General features: G+C 34.4%; 1 protein-coding gene across 1 annotated transcript in view; it reads left to right on the top strand.

Moving 5' to 3' along the window:
• LOC150088096 (NADH-cytochrome b5 reductase-like) overlaps positions 1-16,257 on the top strand; it is a 190,621-nt gene that overhangs the window by 83,394 nt on the left and 90,970 nt on the right. The window contains exon 7 of the mRNA XM_090370016.1: positions 12,703-12,842. Within this exon, the coding sequence (XP_090226142.1) occupies positions 12,703-12,842 (140 nt within the window). The remainder of the gene's footprint in view (positions 1-12,702; positions 12,843-16,257) is intronic.

Here is a 16,257-nt window from a genome sequence, read left to right as displayed (position 1 = left end):
TGAATTAAGGGAGCTAAAGCATTCTACAACTTAGTGGTACCTGGTAAAACCTATCCGACCACCTGTCCCAAGAATGGAAGAATCGTGCTAGTTAGGAGTAAGCAGATCAAGGTGTATTCCCAATGGACTCTGGCCCACCTTCTACTGCAACGGTGTCCAATCTTTTCCCGTACAGGAGCCATATTCACAAAAATTCAAATTCAAGATTTCTTATGTGTTGCATTTTCCATATCTTGTTGCATGTAAAAGTAAAATTGAAAATATTTGAAAATTTTATTAAGTACAATACACAATTACATTTACTGAGCAAAACATTTAATTAGAAAATGTTTTTCCTAATTAGCAAAATTTAAAATGCTGTTTTAGTTCACTTTCCTCGCGGGCCATAGGTTGGACACCTCTGTGAATCAACTGTAAGCACCCCTGTTCAAGAATTAGAAAAGTGATTTTCTTTTACCTCTGACAAATAATCATCTGTTTCGTGGAAGTGCATTATCCACATTTTTCGTAAATTTTTCCTATCTCTGTTAACATGGTCACAGTACCCGAATATCCGAATGACACCGACAATTCAAATTTAAGAACTAGTGACAATACTATTGACGAGAGACAGAAAACGGGGACAACGAAGGTATTAATCCTTCTAAACATGAATTGTTGGCATTTGGTGAAAGTGAAGTTAGAAAATTGCCAATTAGGTTTCAATTAAATGAAAGAGATATACAATTCGTGGATACCTGATTGATAAGGTTTCAGAAGAATTTGATGAACGCTCTTGAGTACGATGCCAATTTCATCAAGTGAATGTGAACAAGGATTTTCACAAATTAATCTGATCGCCAGCCCAATCAGTGCTTCGTTGATGATAAAAAAAAAGTTTCTTCACTTCTGTTTCTTAAAATTGTAGGCCCACCGCTGAATCGACATATTTTTTTCTTGATCGAAATCCAGAAAAAAATATGTCGATTCACGGCTGCTTCGGAAATGTCATTCAGCAAGAGGAAGAAAAGTCGGCATAGGACAGGGGTCGGCAACCTGCAGCTCGCAAGCTACATGCAGCTCTTTTAACACGTAACTGCTGTTCTTTAACTTTACAGCTCACATGAAGCACAATTTGAAATGGAGTTAAGAGGACTTAAAAATCAAGGATGTGTGGAGTGCAAGACTAAAATGCCTTAAAACTAAAATTGAGGATTTGGAGAGGCTGCCCTTGCAATTCTACACAAATAGACTGCGATAGATGAGTTTAAAATGCAGACCAAATTGTGTTCGATGCGTGGAGTAGCTTACCAGACCCATATATAAATTGGAAAATATTTGCATTTGGACTTCTCTCAGTTTTTGGTTCGACGTATTTCTGCGAGCAAATATTTCTGAACATGAGCTATATTAAAAATAAATCAAGAAACTGTCATCTGAACAATGCGAGCATGTTTAATTACGACATACTCACACGATGTTGAGAGGCTCGCTCAAGAAGTTCATCAGCAAAAGTCACATTAATTTGTATCAAATTGGATGTTTGTTACGTTTTTTTTCAGTATTAATAAATAATATTTCAAAAAATATATATATTTTTAATAAACACCTTCCCATTCTATTCCATTTCTTAAAAAAAACTCCCCCCCCCCAGCTTGAGCTGAGGTGTGGCTCTTCGGATTCTTCTCTTTTTTTTTTTTTTTTCTTCTTTTTTTAAATTAGATCAAAAATGGCTCTTCACTCAAAAAAAGGTTGCCGACTCCTGGCATAGGGTGCCAGATGAGAACTTAATAAAAATTTGGAATATTCTACAAAAACTTTATTATGAAATTATTTTTACTTATGTTATTTTTTACTTATTTTTTTTTTTTATATACTTGAATAATAAATTTATGCTTAATAAACTGTTAATATACTTAATTTGTTGTTCTTATTCTAAAAACATTACTACTAAAGTAACAATATCAGGAAAAAAAATTTTTTAGAATACTTTTCATATTTTCCTGATAGCAAAGAATGAGTACTAGCATCTTTTTATTACAAAAAAAACACTGGGTATAAATGTATGTGAAAAGGCCTTTAGTTTCGGGTTCCATCTTTGATAAAATATATATTTCCACAACCAAAAACAGAAATTAATACAATTTATTTTAACTGAGTTAAGATTTAAACAAAAACAGGAGCTTTCGGGGCGATGTGCCCCTTCTTCAGCTGGACATTATATAAACAAATACATTGCATATGGAATATCAGTGCAAGACTGGGCATGATCATGTGTTAGAGTAAGGCAAGTACACGAGGTTGATGAACCTCATGTAAGACCACTCACAATGGATTTCTCCATTGAGAAATCCATTGTGAGTGGTCAGAGAGAAAACTGGACACCCAATTACAAAAAACAGTTTGCAAATCATAAGATGGATTTCTCCATTACTTTAAAAACAGTAGAATAGTGCAATAGGACAATAGTTGGATGTGAAGGATTTGTCACCACTTTTAGCTGGTTGGATATCAGCAAATTTCCAAGCAGAAGGGAAAACACTGGTGGAATAAGAAAGTTTTTAAAAAGGCAAGATATAACAGGAGTAAGCTCAGGGCACAGGTTTTGAGAAACAAGTGGAGAGAGAATCAGGACCTAGTGCTTTCTTGGCATCAAAACTGTTCAAAATTTTTCTGACATTATTTTGACAGGAGGCATTGAATGGAGTGTACTGGGAATGGTAGGATGTGGTTTAGTAAGATCATCAATACACAAGTTATAATAAAAGTGGGATGCTAGCAGGTCACCTTTATCTTTAACTGAAGTGGCAATAGAACCATCTGGTTTTGACAGAAGTGGGAATATACAGATGGGCAAAAATTGTGACCAACAGCTTTGACAAGAGACCAGAATGCGTGACTACAAATTTTCTACTCTTTAGCCTGTTCAAAATCTAGTTTAGACTGATTGTTGCGATCTTTAGTGTAGACAGAAAATGAACATGGAGATTTAAGCCAATTGCAATATGCAATATTCTTATCTTGAACAGCCTTAGCACAGTTTCTTATCTTGAACAGCCTTAGCACAGTTACTGGAAAACCAAGGTACAAATAGACAAGATTTTAAGATGGAGTGTGGGAGTACAAAATATCTTAAGGTCTGTTTTGACTCGAGTAGTTTTAAATACATAAACCAGCATTTCTCAAACTGTGTTCTGCGGAACACTAGTGATTCTTGAGATGTGAACAAGGTTCCGCGAAAAATCGTAATTAATAATTAAAAAAATAAAATAAATTTTTTTGCATATATATAGTGTACACCACTTTTGTATCACTATAATATTTAACAAATTTTTTCAGTTATTAATATACTGGCATAGACTGCGGAACACTTTATTTTGGTGGGCTTTGCATAGAGAAATATGCGTAGAGGTAATGACACCTACTACGAAAAGGTAGCAATGTGGTGATCTAGTTCGTGGTCGGTTTTCAGCCAGGGTGCCGTGTAATTTGGGTTTAACTTAAAGTTATTATTTATTTTTTTTAAATTTATATATTTATTTCATTATAAAAAGGTGTACGGTATCCATTGTACCGTATTTTTAAAATTTTTTGGTAATCTATAATTGATCTATATTTAGTACCTCTATATAAAGAATAAAATTATTATATAGGTATATATTAAAAGGTCGAAAACCACTGTTAGGTATTTATTTTGGCCTAGGGGGTGCCATTAAAAATTACTGGGACACTGAGGACGCCGTGAACCGAGAAAGTTTGGGAACTGTCGTAGTATGGCAAGTATACCATTCAGCCTGGAGTACATGAATTGAAGGAAAGGAGGAAGCGAACCGACATCATAACTAAACTCACTTCCTTGTATAAATTTTTTTTGATGATTATTACTAATTCAAAATATTAAAATAAATGACAATGGATTTGTGGTTGAAAAAAAGGAACTTTAAAATGAGAAGCAAAGTACTTCTAGTAGTGCAACTGTGATCGATGAAAACAAACACAATATTGTCTCACTTCAACGTAAGGATGAACAATCGCAGCCTTTTGTTTCCCAAAAATCCGAAGTGAAAAAACAGGAACCAACTAAAAAAAGACCAAAACAAAAGTATAATGACAGTTATTTGAATTTCGGCTTTACATGTGTTGGAAATAAAGTTGCTCCTGATGCACGGTGCACCATATGTAACAAAATATTAGCAACAGTTCTTTGGCTCTCGCTACACTTGTGTATTGTAAGTATTCTGTGAATATGTTGTGAGATGAAAAGTGTTCTGTGACTAAAAAAGTTTTGGAAACGGTGACATAAACAATGAAGCATGCTGTATGAGTTAGATTTTATTGGCTACTATGGTTTCTAATTTGAAACCATTATACCCTGCAGAAGTTAGTTATAAAATGGTCATATCTGAACTGTGGTCACGAATACATTTTGCCTTGAACTCAAGTATGTAGAAATCTGGTCCCTTGACTCATTTGTAAAGCTGTTCTCTTACAGTTGGCATTATCCTTCAATATGGAAAAATAAATTTTAATATCTTCATACAGCAAAGTATTAGAATTTTACTGATATCCAGTAACACATTGGAAATAAAGCTATAGGAAAAGGAGCTGATTTGACTACAGTGTCTTTTTTATTTGCACTGATTCTATGTTCTAGCATTGACAAACTTACTAATGGTTTCTGTAAGCACTATAGGAAGAAATAAAGTTTATACTAATGTTAATATATTTATTTCACTCTTGACTTTTAAGGAGTCCTTATGTGCTGTATTGTAATAACTATATCTTATGTATAGCTTAGCTTAATTTTCAGCGCTTAGCTGGTGGAAAGTTTTACCACATGCACAGTGGTTATAGGATTCTAATAACTTACGAGGATTATGGGTTTATAAACTAAGTTATGGGCTATAAAAAATTTGCTAAGAAAGGAAAGTGCACCTTCCATTCTATGGTTGCTTAATTAAAATAAATTAAATGAAGAAAGATGAAAGCTAATAGTCGAGCGACTTTCGAAATTGTCCTCAGTTAGCTATAGTGGGGGGGGGGAGATCATGCGAGTGTGTTATATACAGGTTGGGTTTCCGAAATGCATTTCAGTGCACGTGGAAACTTAATACGTGCTAAATTCCAAATGGGGGAGAAGTTGGTGGGAATCTTTTTGTTTAATACGTTGAGTGATTATGGCGCTTAAACCACTCAATAACAAGGGCTTCATTTTGAAGGATTTTATAGCTGGAATTTAATTTGACTACTGTGATGGCTGAATCGATGAGTGGGTTATGATTATAAAATTGGACATGTTGTGTTAGTTCTGTACTTGCTAAATTAGATTTGAAGCTGTTAAAGTGGTAGTATGCACGCGTGTTGGAAATTTTTGATGTCCCGAATTTTGCTGTTGTACTGCCTATGTAACATGCTTGGCAATCTGATTGGCATCTGATCAAATATATGTTGTTGTTATGATCTTGTGTCCCATATTCGTGTGTTGTCTTGTATGAATTGAATTTGGAACTTAATTTGTTATGAGATGTGAATATTAATTTGATATCTGTATTCTTAAAAATTTGTTGAAGTCTTCTAGCATATTGTTGATGATATGGGAGTGCGATAAAGGGTTTATGTATCTTATTCTTATTCATGTGGTTATTAATTTTGCTTGGGTTATTAGTGTTATTATGAACTTTGGTGATGGTTTCTTTTGTTAGTTGTAATGGGTATTTTCTGTTGATGAATTTTTGGTGAGGTATTGCAATTCTACAGATAGGTCTGTTTGTGTGTGACTATATTTTACAGCGTTGTATAGAACTGCTTTTTTGATGTATAGAGGGTGGTGTGAGTGGTAAGTAAGAATTTACCTGTATGTGTGTTCTTTCTGTATATTTTGGTGCCTAAAGATGTACTATATTTTGTATATAGTGAAGTTTAGAAAATTAATTTTATCGGTTTCTACTTCGAGGGTAAATTTGAGTCTTTCATGTGTTGTATTAAATGTGTTCAATAAAGTATCAATGGTGGTTCTGTTGTCTATTAAGAGGACGCCATCTGCATATCTCGTATAGTTTAATTCCTGGAGGAAAGGGTTGGAGTATTTTTTTTCTTCAATAGATTTCGGATAAACGGGCAGAGATACCGAGGCCCATGGGAAGGCCGAAAATTTGTTCTTAGATGTTATTTTGGAATTTAAATTGTTTGGCGTCAAGTAAAAGTGATGAGTTCTAAAATGTCATTAATGTTTAAGTTGGTACGTTTTGTCAATGTGTCGTCTTTAATTAATAGTTCTTTAAGAGCCAGTAGCATGGATTCGATGTGTACGTTTGTGTATAGGAGATCTTGTGTTATTAAAATGCGAAAAAGTGGAATCCTAAGAAGACTCAGAGCCAATAAACAAATTAATTTACATACCCTCCAGCAAATAGGCATACGCAGTAACATTCTCCCACACATTTTTGGAATAGTCAAACTCCATAAACAAGATTATCCTTTAAGGCCCATCGTTTCCTATGGTTAGTTTGTCATGTGAGCCATGGGAATTTATTTTTAACAGTTAGTGATATATCAGGATTTAATTCCCAGTAATGACTTGAATTTCTAAAGTTCCCTTCACTTGAGATTGTACTTAGCAATTCCCTTAAGTTGAGGAAGTGGGGTTCCACCTGTGAGTTATCCCAAGTTTTTCAGCCCGCATAACATGCAAATTCGTCCATGAACACATACAAACTTCTAGAGACAAATATACAATACAGATATAAGCAACAAGGTCCCAGTGCCATTTAAAATAATTTGTCCTGTACATTTTTTTTCATTTATTACAATATGGTTTACATCAGTGCAAATCCAAAATTTGTTTTAATATTGTATCCATTGGTTTTTTCCTATGTTGATGATAAGTCAGATAGCTGGAATGCTGAAAACTCCATGTGCATGCTGGATAATAAAGCTTTTAAAATAATGAAGATAAAATAATAAAGAAATTTTCCACACTACACTATAAATTAAATTTCACTAGTAAAATTACTTCATATTAAATATGAAGTATATAAACATAGGATTGTTTACCAGTACAGTGTTTTTAAAACATTGGCTTACATAGCATTTTTCTCTCAGTGAATTTCTGTGTGGATATTGTTAGACATAAGCTGATTGTGATTGCTTTAAGAAAGCCTGTTGTACATGTTTCCCTCTTCAGAAACGTTGAGTCAAAGATCTGAACTCAATTTTTGTTTTTCTAACCTGGCTGAATATTCCCTCACATTCAGCATTGCTATGAGGAATTGTTAAAATGCCAAGCATGACTTGGAATAATTTTTTATATTTCAAGCTTCCTTGTGCACTTGTCAGTTCCCCATCCAAAGACCACTATACATATTCCTTCTCCTTTTGTAATAACATATGGCAGGTTCTCACACTGAAACTGACAGAACTGATGGTACAAAACATTTATTGCTTTGACTATTTCTTTAATGACAACAAGTAGTGAAAACGTCTACAAAAGAATGCACTGCCAGTTGATGAAATTTGTGCTACCTCAGTTATTTATAAGAACATTTTTCAGTGGGAAAATATGCACAATGTAGCCACATGCATCAATAAAGTATTTCCTCACTGAACAAAGAACAGAATTTTCTCTCCTTTTAGCCTCTCCGTAATCTTAGCAGTAGAAATACCCACGATGAAGTCTGACTCGTCCTTTGTGTTCAGTCTGCTACAGTAATAAATTTCCAAGTAGAAGATTTGAAAACTTGGTAAAATTAATTTACATTTAGCGTTCTTCAACATACCTAGGAGTAATGACTGCAATACGTGGATGTGCAGTACAGTAAAACTTTGATTGCCTTTCAGTCTGTTAGCCATCACTTAACCCCACTACGCCGTAATGCATTGTGATATTGGGGCCCTGTGTCACTCAGTCTTTGTATACAATTCACTGTACATGGTTGTACTTTTATCTCTTCTTTTGCATTTTAATAATTTTTATTTAGTAAGCCCATTTAAATGACAGAGAAGATGTAAACGACTAGTGTTGGGATTATTACAAAAAATTGAAATAATCAATCGTGAAATTGCTATAAGTGTGAAAATGTGAAAGTGCTACAAGTATAGCATCAGTTTTTATGGAATAGGAAGAACAACAGTAAATGATATAGTGTGATGCAGACAAAATTTGAAACCACTGACGGTAATGTTAAAAGTCGTAAAACAATGAAGCTTGCTAAAAACGAATAATTGGATATTGCAATGTTTCAATGGTTTGTTCAAAAAAGGTAGCCAAGGAATTCCATTGTAGGGACCTATAATAATCGAAAAAGCCATTGAAATCAATAAAAAACTAGGCGGAGATCCTTCATTCAAGACTAGCATTGGATGGTTGGACAAATTTAAGTTTTGCCATGGTATTCGACAGTTGTCGCTCCAGGGTGAGAAGCTAAGTGCGGGTAGCACAGCAATTTCTGTTATCGTGAAAAACTACAGAAGGAAATAGCTGATCGAAGTTTGGTTAAAGACCAGATATACAACTGCGATGAGACTGGCCTTAATTGCAAGACACTACCTCAAAGATTGAACAATATTGCACCTGGATAAGAGATCGCATCACTATAATGGTATGTGCTAATGCCAGCAGCAGTCATAAATTGCCTTTGGTTGTTATAGGAAAACCAAAAAGGCCTAGATCATTTAAAAATATTAATTTAAATGCTCTGCCAGTTAAATATTTCTCAGAACAATGCGTGGATGAGCCAACATATATTTCATGATTGGTTTCATAAAATATTTGTACCATGTGTAAGATCATATTTAGCATCAAAAGATTTACCACAATATGCAATGCTACTGATGGACAATGTGCCTACTCATCCCCTACATGTATGTGATTTAAAAAGTGATGATGGCAAAATAACATGCCACTTTCTGCCAGCAAACATGACATCTCTCATTCAACCGATGGACCAAGGCGTGATTGAGAGTATGAAACATTATCGCAAAATGTTCATTCGAAAACTTGTTTCGGCAGAAAATAAATTAGATTTGATAGAGTTTTGGAAAAGCTACACTATAAAAGATGCAATTTTCAATGTCGCTGATGCCTGGAATGATGTTCCAGTTCAAACAATACAAAGAAGCCGGAATGAAATTTTGCAGTTATGTTCGAATGTTTCTGGTTTTAAAAATATTTCGATGGAGGGAGTTTGTTTGTTATTTTGTTTTTAGGAACATTGGTAACTAAGGCTATATTGCTCCAGGGGGATATGCGGTGGTCATTCCCTGACCTTTCCACATCCGTATTTGGTGGGCACTGGCTCGAACCCCGGTCTAATCAAGAAGCATGTGCTACGCACTGCTGCTCCTGCCCACCTGGGGTGGAAGAAGTAAACGAGTGGCTGGATTTGGACAAAATGGATGTCTGATGCAAAATTTTAGACTATGATTAAATTGTGCAAAGAGTGATGACAATTTAAGAAGAAAAAGCTGCTGCTAATGAAACAAACATAATTAGCCACTATGAAGCTGAAACTATGTTGTCAAAGTGCATTGAGTGGTTTGAGGTACAAGCAGCAGATACTATGCAAGTGTTACTTTTGTGTAAAATTTGTAACATTGCCTCCCAAAAGAAATTGACTGACTTTTTTAGAAAAGAAATTTGTTTCAATTATTAGAAATTTAATTATGAGTATATTGTATTCTTTTAAATTTCTTTAATGACATTAGAACAAAGCTGTATGTATATAATATTGTTTTCTTTTAAATTTTTTATGTGCTACTTGACCAATGTAAGTCAAAATATTAAAAATAGGTATGTATGTAGATATCTGTGCTATGGTTTTTTGATGACCTGGTAAAAAATAAATAAAGTTTAATTAAATTTCATTAGGTTATGTATTATGTAATAATATCAACAAGTTAGATGACCTGGTCATCTAACTTGTATGGATAATATTTTTAATGTACATACTCGATTATCTGTCATGGTCTCAGTCCCAGATTCTGGCGGATAATCGAATTTCTACTGTACATTGGATTTAAGCTATGTTCGGTTGAATATAGATTGCTATATTCAAGCTAGGAGAGAGAAACAGACTTTTTGCACAAGTAAGGACAAAATATCTAGAATTATCAGCTTTCTCAACCTCTTTAGAATTGCTTTTACCAAAAATTGCAATTCAGAAGTTTTTTTCTTTATCATCCATTTGTCTTCTTTTAAAACTTTTGGATCATGAACTGGATTTAGATATGTCAGTAACACTCACTAGTGATTGTTTGTTGTGCTCTGAAAAGTGCCCATAATGCTTTACTCACCTCTTCTGAAGTCGTCTTTAAACAAATTTGTCAAAGGTTGCCACTGTTTTACCAGCCTAGTTCCACATTTAACCAAAGACAGTCGTTGTGTATGCAATTTCAAAATCTTTTTTACTTCAGTGACATGTATCATTTAATTTTTAAATGTATCTTTTCTTTTAGCACTTCTTTCTAGATGTATTTAGTTTCCACCAAAGTATTTAACCACTCTCACAGGAAGGCATGCAGCTCCCTTTCAGCACAGAATAAAATGACAAGGATAACCTATTACCACCAATCTCTTTTAATACCCTTGCTACTCAGTTATTAGTAGAAGAATTTCTACTAATTTCTGTTAGAAAGCTATTGGTACTGTGTTCCACTCATTTAAAGCACTTGTGAGCTCCACTAATAAAGAAGACCAAATTCTACATTTCTGATTTAATTCGAATATGTTTGATTAGGTTGAGGTCCATGTTCCATTCAGCCAGTACAATGTTCCAATGTCATTCTTTTCAAAAAAAAGATTATTCAATCCTTGATTTATGATTCATTTCCCTCAACAATTGATGTTGAGGGAAATGAACCATAATCTGCCACGCTGGTCCAATGCGGGTTGGCAGATCGGCCGTATTTAGCAGTCAGGGGCTTGAACCCCAGTCTACTCAAGGAGCGTGTGCTATTGCACTCCCGCTCCTGACCACTCGGCTACGGAGACATATAGGACACAATGTTCAGACCATCAGTATCGGACAAAACATTCACAATTCGATGCACTGCAATTAGTAGACATAGTCCATATCACGAGGAAGTTCCAGATCATGATACTTCCTCATGGCTCATTCATCCACAAGACCAATTTCCATTAACCCCATCGTACAGGTTAAGTGTGCCATGCTAATTGAAAATGTGTAATTGTTTTTATTATTAAAGGCTTGTGGACTGCAGCTCTTCTGTATCATAGAAATCCATTTTTACCTATGATCGTTCCCAGCTACAGAGTCAGATTCTCTAGGGTCTTGATAGTGGATGAAGTAAACCACCATCTCAGCTTTTGCTGTCGAGTATTTTATACCTGCCTAGTGGTTTCTTCTGCTCAGTAATTTTGCAGTTCAATTTCTTGAGCAGTAGCATGCACAGACATTTTCTCCACATGGCATCCAATTATCGTTCCCATCTGAAACTGTCAGCTCTTTTCTTTTGCTTATTGTTCACTGTACATTTTCAAATCACATTTACAAGCTGCACCATTTCCATATTTCACAGCCACAATTTCCTGCAATTAGAAGGGTGCTCCATCCCTGTTATTTTTGGTAGGTATTGTATTTCATTTCCAGTTTTAGCCAGCATCACACAACAATATATAAATTAAATTATTTCTTAACTTTGTCTAATCTTAACAATACAGAGTCTTCCCTAAAATCTCCACAATTTTGAAACAAGCAAACTCACTCTTGCCAATTGTTAATGTACATTTGTATAGAGCACTACAATGTTGCCAATCTACTGGCACAATTCAGTACATACTGCTATAGCCATTATATACTGGAAATAAAGTTCTGTTAAAATAACTGTGAGTTAGTATTCCCATGTCTGGGTTTGATGGGAATCACACCCAGACCTCTTCAAAAGAGTGGCAGGGAGGAACATCTAAAGTTCTCTTTGATTAAGACTATAGTTAGCCAGATGGAGGGAGTAAGGTCCATTAGTTATTCCAGTCCACATAACTCTACCCATGAACACATACTATACAGACAAATGTGAGCAGCAAGCTCTGGTACCATTAAAAAATAACAATTTGAATGGAGAATGTATGCATAATATGAATTTTTTTTTATCATGATAAAATGTGTAAAAGTGCTGGCAACTGCTTAGAAATTATCACTGAAGTGCAGAAGGTGAACATTGCCATTTGAGAACAGCAACATCTGTTATAGTTTGACATACAGATGAACTAATTTGAATGAAATTTGTAATAAACTATGTTAGTTGTTAACAGGAGTTATCCTGCAGTAGGACAGTGCGTGCCCCCATACTGCTATGCATTTAGTAGTTGAAATTTGAGACACTAGTACAGCTGCCATACAATACAATCTTCCACAGGTTTTGACTATTTAATAACTAATCTTAGAGTGAGGATATATGTTTAGGGGGGGTTATGTGGCACCAGTGGTTAGGAGTGCAGGTTCTGGGAAACAAGTTCAAAATGCAGTGTGAAACTGCATATACATTTGCTATTCTTATCTGAATTAAAAAGCTTGTTAGCCACTTGAATATATATGTAGAGGTAAGAAGTAATTGCATATAAAAATAGGATGTTGTGTTTTTTTTTTTTTTTTTTTTTTAAATCTATACTAAAATTCACCTTTTTTTGACTAACCCACACTTTTTATTTTTTTATTGTATAGGCTAATGTAAAATCATAGATTAATGTTAAAATGTTCTTATATTTAGGAAACTGACAGATGCACAAAAAAGTATGGGGATGAAATTTACTATGGACATATTGATCAGTCGTTAATTGAAAAAGAGCTCAAAGGAAAGAAGGACATTTTATTTCTGATTTGTGGATCTAAATCCTTTAATCATGATATGTATGTATTTATTGAAAGTTTAAATGTGAAAAGAGAGGACTGTTTTATATTCTAAGATTTAACTTAATGTTCCATGATATAAAATAAGTGGAGAATTCCATACCCTCAATTCTCTGCTTGAATTAAACTTTTTAGTCACTTGAATAAATGAAAAATTAAAATTTTTCATTTTATTCCAGGTGTAAGATTTGTTTATCCAACTTATCTCTTTTAATTACACTTAGTTTGAGAACTTTAATAGATACAGTCCAGAAGGTATTGTGCTGTGCAAGCTCACTATTATTAAAATTTATCATTAAACCATGTTTTAGGGGGTAAGCCTTCCCAACACAGTTTAATGTCAGAGTAGCTTCAGAATCTCCACACACTAGCCAACCATGATTCTTGTACTGAATTTTTTTTTCCCAAAAGATTTTGTAGTTTCCTTTTATGTATGCTGAAGCTGAATGGGCTACAGGAATGGATGCATGCTTGTTTAAAAACACCTTTGAGGCTTTACTTCAATAGTCTCTACTCCATTGAAAATTACTAAAAAGTTCATACTGCACAAATTTTTCAATATATCATTGAGCCTTCTTTGGAAAAATGAGGAACTTAATTCTTTTCCGCAATATTTGACCCTAATGACTCTGCAAACCCTTTGAGTAGATTTAAATCTCTCATGAGATTGGGTTCAAGTAGTTTGGATCCATGGGGGGAATTTTTATCTTGGTCACCTAGTTCGATTCCAAAATATGTAGCTTATACATTTTTTACAAATAACCTTATATCCTGTTTGCCATAACATAACTACCATAAATATTTCGATTGTTCACACAACCACAAGTTGCCATTTTCAGACACTATGTGAAAATCATATTAGAAGCAGATACTAGTTACCATAACTCTGCATGCAGAAGAAACACTTTGCAGGTTTATAAACCTACCTGAATTGCAGAGTACAACATATCTGGCACACCTATACCTGTCAGTTACAAAGGAAGTAGTATGCTGGAATGTGTAAAAAAGCTAAGTGTTAGGTAAAAATGGTTTGGATTTTTAAATTAGCACTAAAAATACATCCAGAAACACCACCTATTTTGGAAACATCAAAGCTGATGCAAACCAGCATAATCAATGGTAGGTCAGATTTGTATGAAGTCAGCAGCTTTTTCGAAGAAAATTAATGACAAAAGGAAAGCCTAGTTTTATTTATGTGGTTTTCAATGTGCAATAATATTTATGACAAGAAAAGGTAAAAATCAGAGTAATCCCCATTAAAGAGACTTGTTTAGAAATCTTGTTCTCATGTACTGAATTTGGAAAGCCAAGTTAATACGGAATGATGAGGAGTACTGCATGTTTAAAACAGGTGACGAAACTTTGTCAGTTTCCATTATGGAAATGGACTGATATGAAATATCGGGAAATAAAACTTTACGATCCCACCTCTGAATATCTGATTTTCATACGTGAATACATTAACGTTCATACAGTTTAAAAACTAAATGTGTCCCTACTTTCTGCCACCTCCTGTATGTAAATATATATACGAATAGTCTATATAAAAATGTGTGCATGCACTTCCACCAGGACAGTAATCCTCCTCATCATACTGCCCAGGTACAAGAATTTTTTTTAAGGAAAACAAATTTCAGTTCATCCCACCCCCTCAATACTCACTGGCTGGACTTTGGAACAACTGACTTCCAATTGTTTCTGACAAAAGAGGTTAACAAATTAGTTCCCACACCTTTTCAACATATTCATCATCTTCGGATGGGCAGCTCAAGAATTACCATGAACATTTTCTCTCATTCAGAAATTCATTGTCCTACCATCTTCATTGGCAGGACATTTCCAAGCTGATCAACAGCATCTAGCACAATTCATAAAGAATACGTTACTGCAGTCTGGAAAAATCAATACAGCAGTTATGTGAAACTTCTTGGGGCTTATGTCAAAAAATTATATAAATTTTATTCCTGTCATAAGTCACTATTAATTTTCTTAACACATTCACTGCTGGAATGTAAACTTGTGTCAAAACAAACTGCAATTTTTGTGCCTTTAGTGCAAATATGCATCCATTCAATTGAGCAGTAAATGAGTGCTGTAAAAGGAAAAGCACATGAAATGAAGAACTGAGCAATATCACCACACTAATTGAACTATGGGCTAGTACATTATGGCTGAGACTTTGCTTACATCAATTACACAGTCTAGAGTGCTGTAAAAGCTGTATACTTGTTCAGTTTCGCATATTCTTTGCTTATGTTGAAGTTATTTTATCTAGTTAATAATAATGTAAATGCACAAAACAATACGATATATGAGCATGAAATAACTATATAATATCGGTGTAAATACATCATAGTTAGCTCATAAAAATAAACTACAATCGTAGTGTAAAGATGTCGATTTAATTGTATCGTATATTCTCAAAATCAATGTCTTTACACTGTGATTGTAGTTTATTTTCACGGGCTAACTATGGTGTGTATTTACACCAATGTTATATAGTTATTTTGTGCTCATATCGTATTATGCCTTGTGCATTTACAGTATTATTCTGTACACCTGTTGGCATCTCTCAAAATGTGTGAATGTTTTCAGCAATCTTACTTGTGTGTGTGTAACTTAGATGTAAATATCAAACTGTTGTCTGTGGCAATCTAGTCAGCAGAGAAAACAAATATCTGCCACTTGTTTAGAAAGGTCAGAGTTTGATTCCTCTCTGTGACTGGAGGAATTTTTTAAGCCACTTCAAATGTGGTTGTTGTTAGATGACCTAAAGCAGAAGGAGCAGGGTTTCATCACAAGTTATTTATGCCAACACAGCATGCAAAGCTGATATTAGGACTAATCATCCAATATGAACAGTTAGTTGAAGCAGGAGATGACTATGAAAGGAAGTAAAAATTCCTTTTGTGTGGCAAACTGTGGTGATGAATATGAAATTAGCTTCATTTGGTGCATCCATAGCTGAGTAGTGAAATGCAAGTACACTCATTTGAGTGGACTGTATTCTGAGCCTACATGACTGAAAGATGATGCTGTTCTTGTATTTTCTATATTTTGTAACCTCCTCTGACCCTATGTGGCCATCTCAGATTGAGAACAAAATTTCTAAACAATTTGTTTCTTGTGATCATTTTCAAAAAAATATTTTTCAGTGAAGGATTTCCTTTCCTGCGTTTGAATTGACTTGAATTAACCACCTTCCTGAATTGGCAAAACAAAACAGGTTGCATTCTCAAAGGTTGGGAACCACTGCTCTGTCATGTAACAATTCTGCCAGATAAATTAGAAGGCAGTATATTTTTATTATAATTTCAGTGAACACTGCTCTTCGTGGCCTAATGTTATTAGTGGAGCCCCCAGGGTTCAGTGTTGGTCCCATTTTTGTTTTCTGTATTTATCAATGAAATTGATA

Source organism: Mastigoproctus giganteus, chromosome 3 (assembly GCF_048544385.1).
Source record: "Mastigoproctus giganteus isolate SK-2022 chromosome 3, ASM4854438v1, whole genome shotgun sequence".
NCBI lineage: Eukaryota > Metazoa > Arthropoda > Arachnida > Uropygi > Thelyphonidae > Mastigoproctus > Mastigoproctus giganteus.
The sequence above is the reverse complement of the archived record's forward strand: the minus strand, read 5'-3'. Positions and strand labels throughout refer to the sequence as shown.